This window comes from Manacus candei, unplaced genomic scaffold, assembly GCF_025592945.1.
Source record: "Manacus candei isolate 608988 ecotype Guabito, Panama unplaced genomic scaffold, ASM2559294v1 h1tg000047l, whole genome shotgun sequence".
Classification (NCBI taxonomy): domain Eukaryota; kingdom Metazoa; phylum Chordata; class Aves; order Passeriformes; family Pipridae; genus Manacus; species Manacus candei.
The window spans coordinates 4,792,179-4,807,399 of NW_026138095.1; the positions used below are offsets into that span (position 1 = coordinate 4,792,179).

The window sequence follows — 15,221 nt, forward strand, 5'->3', positions numbered from 1 at the left end:
TAATGTGTAGCTCAGCCCCCACTCCACAGCCCTGAGCAGAGGCAGGAGTTGTGACAGAGTTGTGACAGATGAAAACCCTCCTGCACAGAGAAGAGCCTTGATCAAGGCAGTGGCTGTGCAAAGGGCATGTTTAGGATCCCCAGTCACCAGCACAATTCCATCTACAGGTTATCACAAGCATCCATCTGCTCCCCACGAACACGGGATCTAGCTGGGAACAGCCAAGCAATGGGCAGGGGGTTATTCACTCAGTGAGGCCTGGCTGCTCCAGGCAGTTCTCCCCTGTGGGCACTGCATCAGGAGATACTGTTCTTACTGTAGGGGATGAAAATTCTAAAGACAAAAAAATTCCCAGCAAAACTTCAGCAAGCGGATTGGGCGCCCAAGTTAGATTAGGGCTGCTCTGTAAATGACCCAGGATCAGATCAGATTATTGAGACTGCAGTTTATAAGACCTCTCCCTCCCAGCTGGGATTAAGCCCTAGGCCACATATTGAAAAATGAAATATAGAATAGCTGCTCCCAAAGTGGGTGTAGACTATCCAGTGTGGGATTTTTCCCACAGGAAAAATGCTGTTTGATTATGGCATTAAGTACTGTGCAATATTAGACATATACAGAAAGGCTCCCTAGTTGATTTTGCAACTTCAGTACTAGTCTTTTATGCTGTATTTTATGCTTAAAAGTGTTTATTTTTAAACCATCCTTTGGGTGGTGGAGAACAGGTCTCTGCTGTGCCTATAGGGAAACTGTAAGAAAAATATCAGTTTGAACAAACTATCTTGGATGATTCCAAAATGATTTAGCCTTAAATTTCCTTTTGTGATTTCATATTGGACTTTTATCATTACTGTAATTCAATATTAATATTTTTAAATTGAAGTGCAGGAAAATTTCTGGCAGTTGGTTTTGGTAGGTTCCCTATTAATGTCTACTTAGCTGGAAACAGAAAGAGCCAAGCACACATTTAATTATGGAGATGTCTGCATGACAGCATAAAATCTCAAATGAAAAAGAAACACTCTTTTAATATGAATAATCAGGAGACTTAAAAGTACCAGTCTTCTTTAAATAGCAATATATTGATGACTAAAAGCAGCACTTATGTCTAGTGCACTAGACAGCCTGGAGTTTAAAGACCATTTCTTTTAACCTTCTATGCTGCAGGAATGCAAGGAGAGCATCCCTCAGTTTGTGTGGGATTGATGTCACCATCCAAAGGTTGGGCTCCTGCCCCCCAAAACTCCAGAACAAAAGGAGAGAGAGATGAGCTCCTCCAGAGTATCACCTCTCCTCTGCTGAGGGACATCTTTCCTTGAAGGAGATGCCCTCCTTTTTGTCTGGAAGGGCGGGCACTAAAGAGCTTTTAAATGGTTAATGTTAGTGAAAATTTACCCAATATAGCTCTACTGCCAAAACATGAGAATTTGGATTTCCACTGAAAAGCTGAAAGTGCCTTTATAAATTTCTGATCAAAAGTTTGTCATTTTGACTGAAACCTCCCCAGTGCCAGGTTGCTGACAGCTTTGGGGTTCTTTCCTTCAATTTGAGCAGACTGCTATTACAAGCCTCCAGTAAAGTTCTGAGGAGCTGGAAGCGGTTCAGAAACCACCATTCCTATTTACATCAGATGTCAGGCTGCTTGAAATGAGCCGTGGGCAGGCGATAAGAGCAGTGCAGGGCACAGCTGCCAGCGGGGTGAGCCCAGGGCAGGGCAGATGCCACCGCGGTGCTTTGCTGTGGCACACGCGGGGTGAGCACCACTGTGCCTTCCCCACCCTCACCCCGGGGCCGCACCTCGCCCTGGAATTTATAAAATTGGTCCCGCTAAAACCAAGCAGAAAGGGGTAGAGTGCTGTGACCTCAGCCAGGAGGAATGGTCTGGGAGCAGTGCAGGAATTCCTGGGCTTTGATCCGCTGCCAGCGCCGCGTCCCCGCCACGGGGGAAGCTACTGAGGAAACAGATTTTGAAAGCGTGGCCTCTCTCCAAGGCTCTGCGTTCCGTTCCCAAAAATGTGGCCTTGCAATTTTGCACATGAGCTACAGATAAGAAGGTTATAATGTCCAGGGCTGCAGAACAAGGTTAAGCCCCGGTGAGGGTTCCTGCTCCCCTCTGGATAAGCAGAAGCAGCTCAGAAGTGACAGGGAAGGAGCAGTTTCTGGAAAGCCACGCTCTGTACACACAAACACCTCTATTTCAGCTCTTCCTCAGGGGCATTGCCTGTTTATTGATTTTGTTCCACCTACTTCTACCTTTAAATATTGCTGCTGAGCCTCAAAACCCAGGAATGGGGAGGATGGGAATTTGCTGTCTGAGGTTCCAACCTTGAAAAACAGGTTGAGGGACTCCTGTGCCCCTCTGGATTGTTGTTTGTCCACTCGGTGTGCAACTGGCTCCCAAAAACCTACTAGGGAATTTTGTTCCCTTTAGGCCTTCCATCAATTATGTGACGGGTCAGAGTCTCATTTGTGTGAGTCCAATCACACACTTACATCACTGGAATGCTGTACACTTTTATCCACCACAGCAGGAAGAGGTCTGGGTCGGGGTCTGTCTGAAAACTTATCCCTTCCATCAAAGATAACACAGTTTATAACTCTAACTCAAGGACAGACTGAGAATTCAGTGGATGGTGGATGCAAGGCCTCCACCTTTGGATACAAAGGTAGCCAATAGCAGTAACAATGGTTTTGCAATCACTCTGTTTGGAGCAGAGTAGACAAATTTGCACTGGAATCAAACCTCTTGATGCCCCTGTCTCTCTTGCAAGTCCTCTGACCTCTCAGCAACTTGGCCTGGCCACCAGTGATTAAATGTTACATCCCAAGAATTTCCTGTCAGCCAGAAGGGACGTGGTGAAACAGAACTCCCTTTACTCTGTAACATACCCTAACCAAGAGAAAGAACATTTGGAGTTTTGTCCTTGAGTACCAGAAGTTATTTCTGCAGAAACAGTGAAAAAAACAAGTCTCTAAACATATCAGAGGAATTGCAAGTTAGATGATCACTTGGATCTTCCCGTCCCTGCCAGTCCCTCCACTCTTTCTTCTCAAGGATAACAAGCATTATTCAGATTGGGAAACATGGTAGGGACAGTGCATCTGATGTTTGTTGGGCTCTAGTAAAGAACATGTTTATTTTGCTTCTGAATTATATTTGTAAATATTTATGAACCAGAGAAAAAAATGGATTCATATTTTATTAAGTCTGTTTACAAAACCTAGAAGAGCTGAGACAATGCTGTGCATTAGAGATGCTTTCTCCCTTTCCAAATGTATTTAAGGAACCTATAAAAAATAAAACTAGCAGGCTGTCAGCAAGCTGCTTTGGGAGGAGGCTGGCAGGAAGGGCAAAGGGAGTTCAAAAGGCTGCTGGGCTCCTCACAGCCCCTGCCAGCGAGGCCGAGCTCTCTGCAGCCGGTGCTTCGTGACCCTCACGGGGCATTCAGGCACCTCTTCAGTGTCCCTGCCTTACATTCATCTTGATCTTCCTCTCCTGTATTTGTTTTTTTTTTTTCCCCAAACTATTGAGAAAACTAAGTACCATTTTAAGCTACGACACAATCATAAAAAATAATACAATTCGAGCAAACTTACCTCAAAAACCTCAAAATGAGACACCATCCCATGAGAGTAAAATTTCAACTATTTAACCTCTGACAAGAAATCGGTTTGTTTTCTTTTGCTAAATATGTTTAAAATCTCTAAGCGGTTCCAAGTGGGATGTAGAAATCATTTCCTCTCAGATGACAAATGACAGGCTAAATTCCACCCACTGTTCACTTTGGCCTGACCTGGAGCTGATAGGAAACAATGAGCGTCTTTCCGTTAACTTAAATGGATTTTGTGTCAGCCCCATTAAGTAACAGCTTATTTCCCTTCATTGATTGTGATGTCAAAGATGAGGTATTAAGAGTGATTATGGATGGCAGACACGTTCACAGAGAAAAAAAAAACCCAATGGTGGGAAGAAGAAAGGAGAGTAAAGGTTTGTGCATGTCAACATTATAAACATTGATTAAAGATGGTCCACCGTGGAAAGGGATTTAAACATGGAACTGCTTCACTCTGGCTTTGTAAGTGTGAACATTTTCCATTTACTGTTTACAAGGCAAAAACTTGGGAGTTTATAAAATATTGGGGTCAAAGAGAAATAATTCAGTTCTGCGTGGGTAACAGGTTGCTAAAAAGATCTTCAAAAGCCTCAACTTCTGGATGCCAAAATCCAACATCTGGTCTTTTTTTACCCCAAGAGTGGGGTAAAAAGCTGGTGATGGTTTTCTTTGCAGGCCACAGTGATGAGACCCCATCAGTGCAACTGGAGGATGGGGTGGAAGGCTTGGTCCCTTAGGATCTACTGACACTGAGAGTATCTACTGTTATAGTACAATCAGAATAGTTCTTTATTCTCTGTTGTAGACTCCCTAAAGGCAGCAACAACACAGAGTCTCATGACTCTCATCCTTTTGGTTTAAGAATCTAAACTGTGATTTTTTAGGTGCTCTTCATGGTATGGTCCAAACTGGACCTGAAGGCAATGACAGCTGCTTAGTTCCTGAGTCAGGTTGTCCTGATTTGGCCTTTTGTATAAAATTCTCTTTATGAGCAAATTTTACCTTTGCATTGCCCTTTGACAACCCCCTCTTTGCCTCTTAGCCAAAATTACATACTGATTTCTGCTGGAGGAACTGATTCATGTTCCAGGGGCTACGGGACACCATCTTTTTATGGTGTAATTGCTAAAAGCCAAAATCCCCTGACATTTTTTATTTCTAAAGAAGCCTTGAAATCTGGCACCTCTATGACTAAGGCTTCCCAAAGGAAAAGCTACATAATCAATATCTGAAAACAAGATACTTCTGTATTTTTTGAAGTAAAAGTTCTCTTCAGTCATCAACAGACTTGATTCATCTGATGACTCAGAGTTTGTGCAGCTGGTCCAAGGCCATTTCAGAGACTCAAAAGTGCTGCTTTTCTCTCCCTCTCTGAAGACATGATCTTTTCTCAGCTACATGAAGCACCTCCTGCCCTTTTGTCAGCTTCTTCATCAAGGAGAGGGTTATATTCAGAACATGCCACCAGGAGGAATTTGATTGAAAAGATGGATTAATATCAAATTTGATCTTCTTTGGGTTTCCCAATATGCATTTTGAAATCTGTGGCCTTTTTTTTACTACTGGAAATGCAATACATGGCAGGACTATTGTTTGATTCACAGACCAAATGACTACAAAATAACATTTCTCCATTATTTTCCTGCAATTAAACTTCAATAGTCACATAGATAATCATAGTATAATTTCATGTCTGTCTTTTGTTTAGGAACTTAAAGCTCATTGACTTGAAGTCCCTAAGTCAGATACATTCTCTCTACACTTTGCTTTAAGTTTTCTAAAAATCAGAGCTTACATTTTCTGCACACATTTAGGTTTTATTTTTATTATAAAATTCCAGCCTCCCACCAAATTTTAAAATTCAGCCATTGCTCTCAAAGCAGTTCAATGGCTCAGTTCACAGGTAATTTAAATAGTCAATTTTAAAACATCTCTCTTTTCTGAGTTTAGAGCTTTCCCATTAATTGCTGTCATATGAATGATTCCTATTGACTTGAAGTACTTTGGTGTTATTCCCCAAGGTAAGTGTTTATTATCCCCACAAAATCTTGTGGGTTTGTGGCCATGAAAAATACACTTTCCTCAGAAATACTGACAAAAGAGAAACCTTCAGCCGAATTTGACATTTCATTATCTAGCCTAATGTAATCTAATACAAGGCCCATTCCTCTAAAACCCCTTGTTTTACTTGCAGGAGGTCTTTCTATTATATTAGTAGCAATGCTATAATCCCATTTCAGGTCAGTGCTGGCACAAGAGCTGGGACACCAGGTAAATATTTATGTTTCAACATTTCTACTGCGAGTGGCTGTCTATGCCAAGGAGCCAGCCCTTCTTAGATACCTGTGTCACCCTGGAAAAGTTGTCCAGGCCAGAACTAATTCCATTAGTGTTTGGAAAGCTATTTATAAGCCTGCCTTCAGTGGGATGACCTTATTAATTAGACTGGGAGAAGGCTGAGGGAGGGAGAGGCGCTCGTTTCACAAGACCATTGACATGCATTTCAGTAAGTGATGCTTCTCCTTCACACTCTGCTCAAAATGACTGTCAAATAAAGCAGAAATCTGGGTCAGTCTGCAGAAAGGAAAAAAAAAAAGCCAACAGGTTCCTCATCCTGGTTCAGACCCAGAGTGTAACTTTTCTCAGGGTAGCTCTGCTGCCACGTGTCCTCAGATGTGCTAACAAAGCCCAAACCCTTTGTTCTCTTTACCACTAAAGCTTCTAAATCAAACCTTAACCAAACCATCCCCTTCCTCCTTTATCATGTGCACTGCTAAGACAGGAAGGCTGGATCCTCATATTCTGTTTATTATGAAGTCAAAAGAAGGCAGAAGGGTATTTCTCTCCGCCCTTATTTACCAGAAATGCTTGATTTACTCACCGGTGTAGAGTGGGAGTGGAGAGGAGTTTCACCTGTCAGACTCGTTTCCTTTGCCTCATTAAGGCTCTGTGCTGCTCAGCTTCCTTCACCTCCCCACTGCATTACATTGGCCAAGAGCTCCCCGTGTGCTGCCCTGCTGCCTCCAGAGCCAGCCTGTCACCACTGGCAACTCCAAAAAGTAAGTACCTGGGAATGTTAGCAATGTCTTGTCACTAATACATCCGTTTTGGCAGCTGGGGAGCTGCTTCTCTGTTATCTGTTTAACAAATCAGGGGACTTGTTATTGTGCAGGCTCGTAATAAGGACTCGTCTGTGCCAAAGGGCCAGAAGAAACTCAGCTTTTGTGTGAGGTGTTTACTTTTATTAAGATAACCTCCTGAGAGGATTTCATTCACCACTTGACATCTCATGTGGCAATTAAATGTTCATCTTGGGTGGGGAAAAGGAAGCTTTTGGCAAGTCCTTGATATTCGTTTGATAGATTTGTGCAACTCAAGACAATTTTGCAATGCGGTGAAAACTACAGACCCCACTTCTGTGCCTCTCTTTGCATAATGTTCTACAGGCATTTGATGTCTGACTCAGAAATTATGGCTATGTGTGACAATTTAATGCTCATAAATAGTCCAGGAGAACAAATTTCTCCATCCCTAGACAAGCAGACAGTGCTTGTGAAGGGCCAGGAGGAGATTCTGCATGGGTAAAATTTGACCTAGAAATAATAAGGGCAAACCACACAGCTCCTGTGCTCCTGACTGTCAAGAATTGCAATTAGTAACAGATTTGCTATGTGAACACCTTTTATTAGGTGCCAAATGGGAGTCTGTTGGGTATCAAACTGAGATTGCTTGGTTCACTTTGGACAACCCGTTTTACAAATACCTCACAGCCTTGATTAGAACTAAATTCTCTTTCCCAGTGTAAAAATAATAGGTTAAATGTCTTATTAACGAGCCCTTGGCTGTTCATTTTCAATACATTACTCCTTCCATGCACACTACCTGATTGTGCCCCACAGCAGGGATGCACTCAAGTAAGAAAAGTTCTTCCATCTTCTTGTAACTCTGACTCATCTATTAAAATTCTGGCTGAGTGCACCAGGACATATTTCTAGTCTTATGAACATTTTTAATCAAATGGACTTTGGGTATTCGAAGGCTCTTTTCTTTTATACTTTGTGAGTAATCAAACTAATAAGTTTTTGTTCCTTAATGTTGTATGCTTAATGCCAATTTTTAGGATTTAGATTTAATGGTTCCATGGTCCATAATAAGGGGTTTCTTTTGTTGTGATTTTTTTTAAGGCATTCTGATTAAATAGATCATCAAAAGCAATTACAGAGATGAGTTCAACAAGAGTCATCAGTACTAAAAATATGTTCTTGGTCAGGACTGCTTTAACAATATGTGTGTTGAGTAATTTAGTGCTCTCCTAAAGAGACACAGACATCCAACTACAAATCTTCCACTTTCATCACCACTGTCAAGATGGTTGGGGATCTTCTTAAGCTGGTTCCACTCAGTCAGGCTTCATGATAAGAGTGTTCTTATTTTCATTCAAAGTAAACAAGTTTGAAACAGTGATTATTTTTATTAACTGTATCTTGAATCTGTACATCTTTGATGGAACAGGAAGTTACGCCCGTTTGAGATCTGTGACCGCAGAACAAAGGTGGAAAAACAGGCTTTGAAAACTGAGGAGAAAAACTCTCTGTGATGTGTTTGCTGGTAGAGTCCAGATCAAATGTCCAAGGCAGCATAGAAGGAAATGAAAATGGGAGTGGCTTGGGAAGAGACAGAAGAAAGAGTCAAAGAGGAGCAGGGGGAATGAGAGAAGATGAAGACAAGATCCAAGGACTCTGTGTGCCCCTTTGAAGGTGTCAGCACATTCATTTTACAGGAGTCAGTCCAGGCTTTTATCAGAATCTCAAAGCAGCAGCTTTCCAGTCACGGTGTCCACAATGTCACATGATCCCGAATGTTTTTACAGCCTGAGAGTGCAAATTACTGGGGCAGAGGTCGAGGAATGCAAGGATGAGTGTGTGGTACTGAGCAGGAAGGGAGCTGTGCCACCACAGGTTCTACCTCAAAATAAAGCCAGGATATTGGGATACTGCTGACACTTCAGCTGTTCAAATGTAGCTGCGTGTGCAGGTCTGGGCTCTTCAGTCGCGTCCTCAAACTTGGCTCCTTTTGGATTAACAGGTAACATAAGCAATATGAAACCTTATTACCGGTGACACCGTTAAATCAGATGACAGATTGTACCCATTTATTAGCAGCGATACCTCAGAGATTAATAGATGTGTTTCTCAGGGAGCCAGCTCAGCTCTGCATTTCAAGGGCTCTCCTTTCCAGCAACAAGCTCTGCCTTCCCCTTTGAGCAAGGATGAGACAAGTGCCTGCCTTCTGGCCCAGCCCCAGCTGTTCTTGCAGCAAGCCCCTGTTGGAGACAACCAAAATCTGCAATTCGTACTAGAAGAGCTTATTCCATCCTGAAACTACAGAATCTGAGGGGCAATTCTTGCCATGGCAGTTTACAAAACTGTTACCACTGAATCCTTTGCTCACTTCTGGCACAGAGGAAGAGTTGGTAAATGGGACTGAGGGCCGTGAAGGCCATGAAAAGTCAGATTTAGCCTGACAACCAGCCAAGTCATGATGTTCACACTTCCCTCTGCTGCCTGTGATGGAGGTGGTTACCTGGCAGAGGTGACGTGCTTGGCTGGGGAGATGACTTACAAACCATGGCAGCAGCGGCCAGCAGATCCCATCTGTCTCAGTCCTGCCATAAAAGATGTTAACACCGGGTATGGTTTATTTGTCTAAACCTGTGGCTTGCTTCGGTGTTCCTCTACTAATCACTTTTGTTGAGGCCTGGAACCATTCAAAATCCCACTGTAAACAAGAGCTTAGATTCCACAACAGGAGCATGAATAGAACATAATATTCTCCTAATTCATGCCCTGATTTGTACAATACGAGGCAACACCACATTTATCTTACGGAAACACGCTTGACGTGGTCCCTTCACGTAGTGGAATAACCCTTGCTTGGAAGTTTGTTTGGAGTAGATAAGATTATGGTGTACAGGCAGGGGAACTAAGGCAGCTAGTCAGGTTATCACAGGCAGTCTCAACACTGTAACCTCGATTCGGAGTAAATTACCCCACATGCAGCGTGATGTGACAGCAAAGCAGGAGTGTTTTGCTGGGCATCTGCACAGCGGGATGGACCCCACGGGCAGGGGGGTGAGGACACCGGGCCCAGCCGGTGCCGCATCCCCTGGGGAAGGGCTCCTTCAGCTTCCAGGCTCTGAGGACGAGGCGCGTTGCCACCGCCAAGCCCTCATCTCGTGTGGGTGAACGAGCCAAGACAATGCAATTCCACCGCCATCCCCCGGTGCCGTTCCACCCCCCTGCGAGGCTGCGGGCCGAGCTGCCGCCTGGAACCCTCAGCGCCGACACGGGGCCGTTGTTCCCGGCACCCTCAGCCCCACAGCCAGGCCGCGGCCACCGGCGCTCCCCCGGCCCGGTCCCCGCGGCGGCGGTGCCGGGGGCGGTGCCGCCCGCCATGGCCGGGGCGGGCCGTGTTGCGGTGGGCGGGCCGGGGCCGGGGCCGGGGCGGGGGCGGCGCGGGCTGAGGGAGCCCTGGGGCCGGTTAAAGCGGCCGCCGCCCGCCCGGCTCCGCGCTCAGCCCGCCCGGCGCCCGCCGTCCTGCGCGCCGCGGCCGCTCGCTCGCCAATGCGGGCCCGGAGCCCGGCCCGAGCCGCCCCCGGAGCCGCCCGCAGCCCCCCGGCCCGACCCCCCGACCCGGACCCATGCGGCGGCTCCGGGAGCGGTTCCGGAGGTGAGCTCGTCCCGCCGTCCCCCGGCGGGGCTCCCCCTTCCTCCCCGCGCTCTCCCCGAGGGATGGGTGGGGGAGCCGAGATTGCCGCGGCATCGCTGGTGGCGGGCGGGGAGGGCAGGGCAGGGCAGGGCCGTCCCGAGCGGTGCGAGGGGATGGGTGGGTGGGTGTGTATGGGGGGTCTGGATGGGGTTTGTTTCTTTATTTGTTTATTTGCTGCCCCGTTAGCGGGTGAAGGGTCGCGCATCCGGCCGTGGGTCGGATCGCGCGGGGCCCGACCTGTGGCTCCCGGGCCGGGCTGGGTCCGGCACCCGCAGAGCGCTGGAGATCCTCGTCCAGCTGCCCCTCCGGGCGGATTGGTTACAGAATCGTAGAATCCGGGATGGTTTGGGTTGGAAAGACCTTAAAGCTCAGCCTTAAAGCTCATCTCCTTCCACCTTCCATCCCCCCGCCATGGGCAGGGACACCTTCCCCTATCCCAGGTTGCTCCAAGCCCCATCCAACCTGGCCTTGGACACTTCCAGGGATGGGGCAGCCACAGCTTCTCTGGGCAACCTGTGCCTCCCCACCCTCACAGGGCATCTTACTGATGCCCAATCTAAACCTACGCTTTTTCAGCTTAAAAATCAGCCCTTTTTCAGCTTAAAAAGATGCTGCTTTTGTTCATGGCAGGGTTGATTGGGTAACTGCGGTCAGGGTTTCTAGATAAACATGTACATCCGTGGGCTTTAGGTTCTTCTTTGCCCAAAGTTGGGATGCAAGGCTGATAACTATTGATGGACAGTCCATCTCTGGGACGGGGCAGTTTCTGTGGTGCCTTTCCTCAGCAGGTACCCACCATAGGGCTGCCCTGCTCTCCTTTCACCAACTTGCTCAAGAAACTCAAACCTAAGTACTAAAAGGGAAATAAAATTGAAAGAGAACCGAGAGAGAAAAATGCAAATGCAGTCGGATGTGGTTTTTCTGTGCTAGCCCACACCTCGGCTGTTAGGCTGGCTGGTGCCTTGCCCCTGAGCTCAGATGAGCTGCAGCACCCAGGGGTGACTTTTTGCTGCCCCTTCTTCACTTGAAATGTTGCCTTTCGTACTTGCTGGAAGGCTGAGGACCTTTGGGGAGGTCAGTGGGATGCACAGGCACTTTTTTCCGTGACCTGATCTATGCATGGTACCAGAGTTGTTTATGGATTCTCTGAGTATTGCAGATTTCCTTTCATCTTTAGTATCGTGCTGTAAGTACATGAACCTTTGAACAGCGTGTGATTTCACTGATATTTCCAAATAAGGGAACTGCTTCTGTACTGATCTGAATTATTTCTGTGCCTCAGATGCTCAGTGATAGTAAAGATTGTGTGAGCAGTTACAAACCACAACTAGATACTGTCAAATCCAGGAAGGAAGGCGCCTAGTGAAGAGGAATATGGCTCTATTTTTAACTGAATGGATTTGTAAAGAGGAAATATCAGCCAATTTGGCAAGCTTTTTATGAATCTTTTAGATTCTCTTCAAAATCTTACCTGAATCTTCATCATGAAAATGTAGTGCTGATCTGTTTTGACCTGCTGGTGATTTTTTTTTTGTCTTTCCTCTTGAAAACAAAGAGCCTAGATAACATATTAGATAGTGAAGCACATATTTAGATACTGAAGCAATTTTGAACCCCATTTAATGTGTGCTAATGCTGGTTTTGTGCAGTTACGCCCACCTTGTTGGAGTTTCTCATATGCTGTTATTTGTGGTTTATTGGGTCTAAATGGCTTCTGCTGCTGGAAAGCACAAAGAAAGAAAGACACAGAAAGGGATAATGTGCTTTTATGTTGATAAAAGGAAGTATGAGGTCTTCTGAGCTGAATAAAGGAAATATACTTCCCGAAAGGACTAAAAAAATATCCAGATCTTCAAGGCCGTTATCAGTGCTTGCTGTTTTTCCTGACATTTTGCTTCATGCTTAAAAGAATAATTCATTCAGCAGATGGGAATCATGAATAAGGCGAGATTTGATTTCCCTTCTGCAGTCTGGGGTCTAATCTTGCTGTGCTGCCAGACAAGTGCCACACAGAGATGTGCAATAGATTTGGGGATTTTGTAATTTATTTTTCTAAGCTGGATTTGCATGCAAAGATAAAGCATTAAGAACCCTCAGATTTTCCTCCTGCTTTGTCTCCCAAATACTATCCTCTCCTAATTCTGGAATCACTGTGAAACAGGCAGCATCTGCTCCTTGGGAATCAATAGGAGCTTGAGATTGGGGTCTCTCACAAAGGATGGATCAGTCCCTTTGTTTAGCATTTAAAATATTCAAAGTATTTCAAGATCAGAGCTCAAGCAGCGTGAAGGGAGGGATCTGAGTTTCTTCCCTCTTGTTTTAAATTGTCGTATGTCTTTCTCAATATCCCTTTTCCACTTATATTGGGAGTGTGCTCATCAAAGAAGGTTGTTTGCGTGCTGTGGAATTCTGGAGCTTGGACTTCCTTGGCCTCAAGCAGATGTTGAGCATTGAGAATGCATTTAAATTGTGAAAAGGAACTCATTGCTCAGCTCAGTGTGAAAGCATCCTGTTCTCCTGGCTGGCTGCAAGCAGTTCTTAGTCTCTTAATTTCAGTAATTTCATGTTCTGGTGTTGAAGGCATTAATATTTTATATTGGAGATCTTGGATTGTCAGTATCTGAAATGGAGAAGTATTTCTGTTTTCTTGTGAGATGTGCTGCAATATCCCCTGATTTAATGACTCCAGTTTCACTGGAGCCCTGCAATTAAAGAATACATCAGAGATTTGCTAGAAAATCAAAAGGCTTCACTTAGAAGCTTTATAATTCTGTAAATTATAGTCCAGTTCAGTGGGACTTTATCAGACTGTCCTGCATTTGATAATAACCTTAATGGTTGTGTTATAGAGAGCCTTTGTTTGGGAGTAAACAGCATCTGAATGCTGTAAATTGAGCTTCCACTTTTAGGAAGGTGAGATTATAATTCCCACAATTATCTTTTCCAGAAGAGGCAAACGTGACCTGTAGACAGGAGGAAGAACAATGTCCCTGTGTTTCAGTATTCATGTGGCAGAAAACAAGAAGCATCTGTTGTTGGTGGAGTGGGATTTATTTATTTATTTATCTCTAAGAAAGAACGGAGCAGTTTCTACCTCTAGAGTGTGAATAAGTCTGTAACCACATTGTTCTGCCTTCATGTTGCAGTGTCATACATCCCTGTAACTACAGGAGTACATGGCTGACTTCAACTATATGTGTCAAAATAATTTCTCCTGGTTTCGATGTGTACTTCAGTAATATCACAGAGCAGCTATTTTCAAACTTCAGGTCTGTTTCTTAAGACATTAAGCCTGAACTGTCAAACTGGAAATGAGAGAAATGTAAGGGAAGCTGCAATTAGTGCCCTGTGCAACCACCTCTTTGGTGATCCTCCCTCTGAAGTTGTTCCTGATAACATTTATAAATAATTAATTATCAAAAGGAAGGGGGAAAGAACTGAACCTTTGCTCTACTAAGAGCACTGCCTGTGAGAAGTGACCTGAGCAAACGTGCTGGTGTTTGATGCCTGGGTCTTGCAGCCTGTTGCAGTCGGTGCCTCTCAGAAGGGAGAGGTGCAGGAACGTCACATCTACAGCAGAGGTGCTGCTGGGGTGTTGTGAGACCCATTTTTTAAGGCAGAGGTAAAGCTGAACTCTGCCCCTCCTGCCAAAACACGCCAGTGGTGGTGTGTTATTGGTGTAAACCTGTGGGTGAAGGGGATGGTGAAGTGTCGCTGGTTCCAGCAGAACCCTCTCTGGTGGAGAAAGAGCGAGTTTGGGATGTCGAGGACGTCCAGTAAATCTTTCAACAGCCGTGTTCCTGACCATTTTTGTTGTTACTGTATGTAAAATAAGAATAAATGCTTGAAATGTTTTGTAAGTGCAAAGTTCTCTGAAATCTGGTGCTTGTCTGTTTTGCCAGCCTGAAGTTACCACACGTGAACGGATATTTGCATTGTTCCTGTGATGCCACAAAGGGGAAAACCCCCCAACTCCTTGTGTAGATAACAGAGCAAGGATGGCTTTGTTACTGTTTTTGTGTTCTATTCTGCTGCTGATAACTGTCTTCAAATTACTGAGAGCAAGGGGTTCTAATTTCTGAAGTGTTTGTTCATAATTCTGTCTAAAATCTAACATTACCCCGAGCTCTGTTGTGGCTGCTTTAGAAAGATGGAGTATATTTTCTACTAAATAAAAGGAAAAAGAATTACAAGTAGTCCTCTGCTGGATAATAGAACATCCCATTAGCAGGCTATCTTCAATTATTTATAGATTTTTATATGATAATAATATCTTCCAAAGAAATTAGGAACAGTGGGAGTTATAAAGCTACTACCGAGTATAAGCTTATTCCTTTTGGTTCTTCAGCTTTGGGTTTCTTTTTCTTTTTTTTTATTTTTTACTTCTTGTGGAACTTCTAAGTACCATCACAGAGAAATGCAATAATATTCTAGATGTGATCAGTGAAAAGTTTCCCATGACTTTGAATTTATGGAGTCGGGCAAGGGCAGTCTGAGCCTGGTCACTCGCTGAGCCAAGAGATGCTTTTATTTTTAAATGTTTTCCTAATTTGGAAGCAGAACTGAGTGAACTGAATGTTCCAACTTTAGAGGATGCAGAGATGGTCTTTAGCAGCTGTTGAAGACCTGTAAGCACTGGACAACAAATGTTTTGTGAGTGTGTATATGATGATGGTGTCATTGTCCTCTTGGAGAGGAGAGCAAGGTGCCACTTGTCACTGACAAAGGAATTGACATTTTTTAACCATATATTAACTCCTGCAGTTACTAATTTGCTACCAACTCAGTGTCTGTGAATTAAATTCATATTTGTCTTATCCTTTGTATTAGTAACAACTG

The 15,221-nt window shown here is 44.6% G+C and overlaps 1 protein-coding gene across 3 annotated transcripts in view; it reads left to right on the plus strand.

Annotated features, from left to right (window-relative positions):
* MMD (monocyte to macrophage differentiation associated) overlaps window positions 1-15,221 on the plus strand; it is a 41,237-nt gene that overhangs the window by 13,437 nt on the left and 12,579 nt on the right. Inside the window, exon 1 of one of the 3 annotated variants that reach the window (XM_051798036.1) lies at window positions 10,150-10,343. The exons of 1 other annotated variant lie outside the window; for it this stretch is intronic. In XM_051798036.1, the coding sequence (XP_051653996.1) occupies window positions 10,315-10,343 (29 nt within the window). In that variant the 5' untranslated portion in view covers window positions 10,150-10,314. Of the gene's footprint in view, window positions 1-10,149; window positions 10,344-11,482; window positions 11,569-15,221 lie in introns of those variants that run through there. One more of the 3 variants, XM_051798037.1, reaches the window with a different exon arrangement.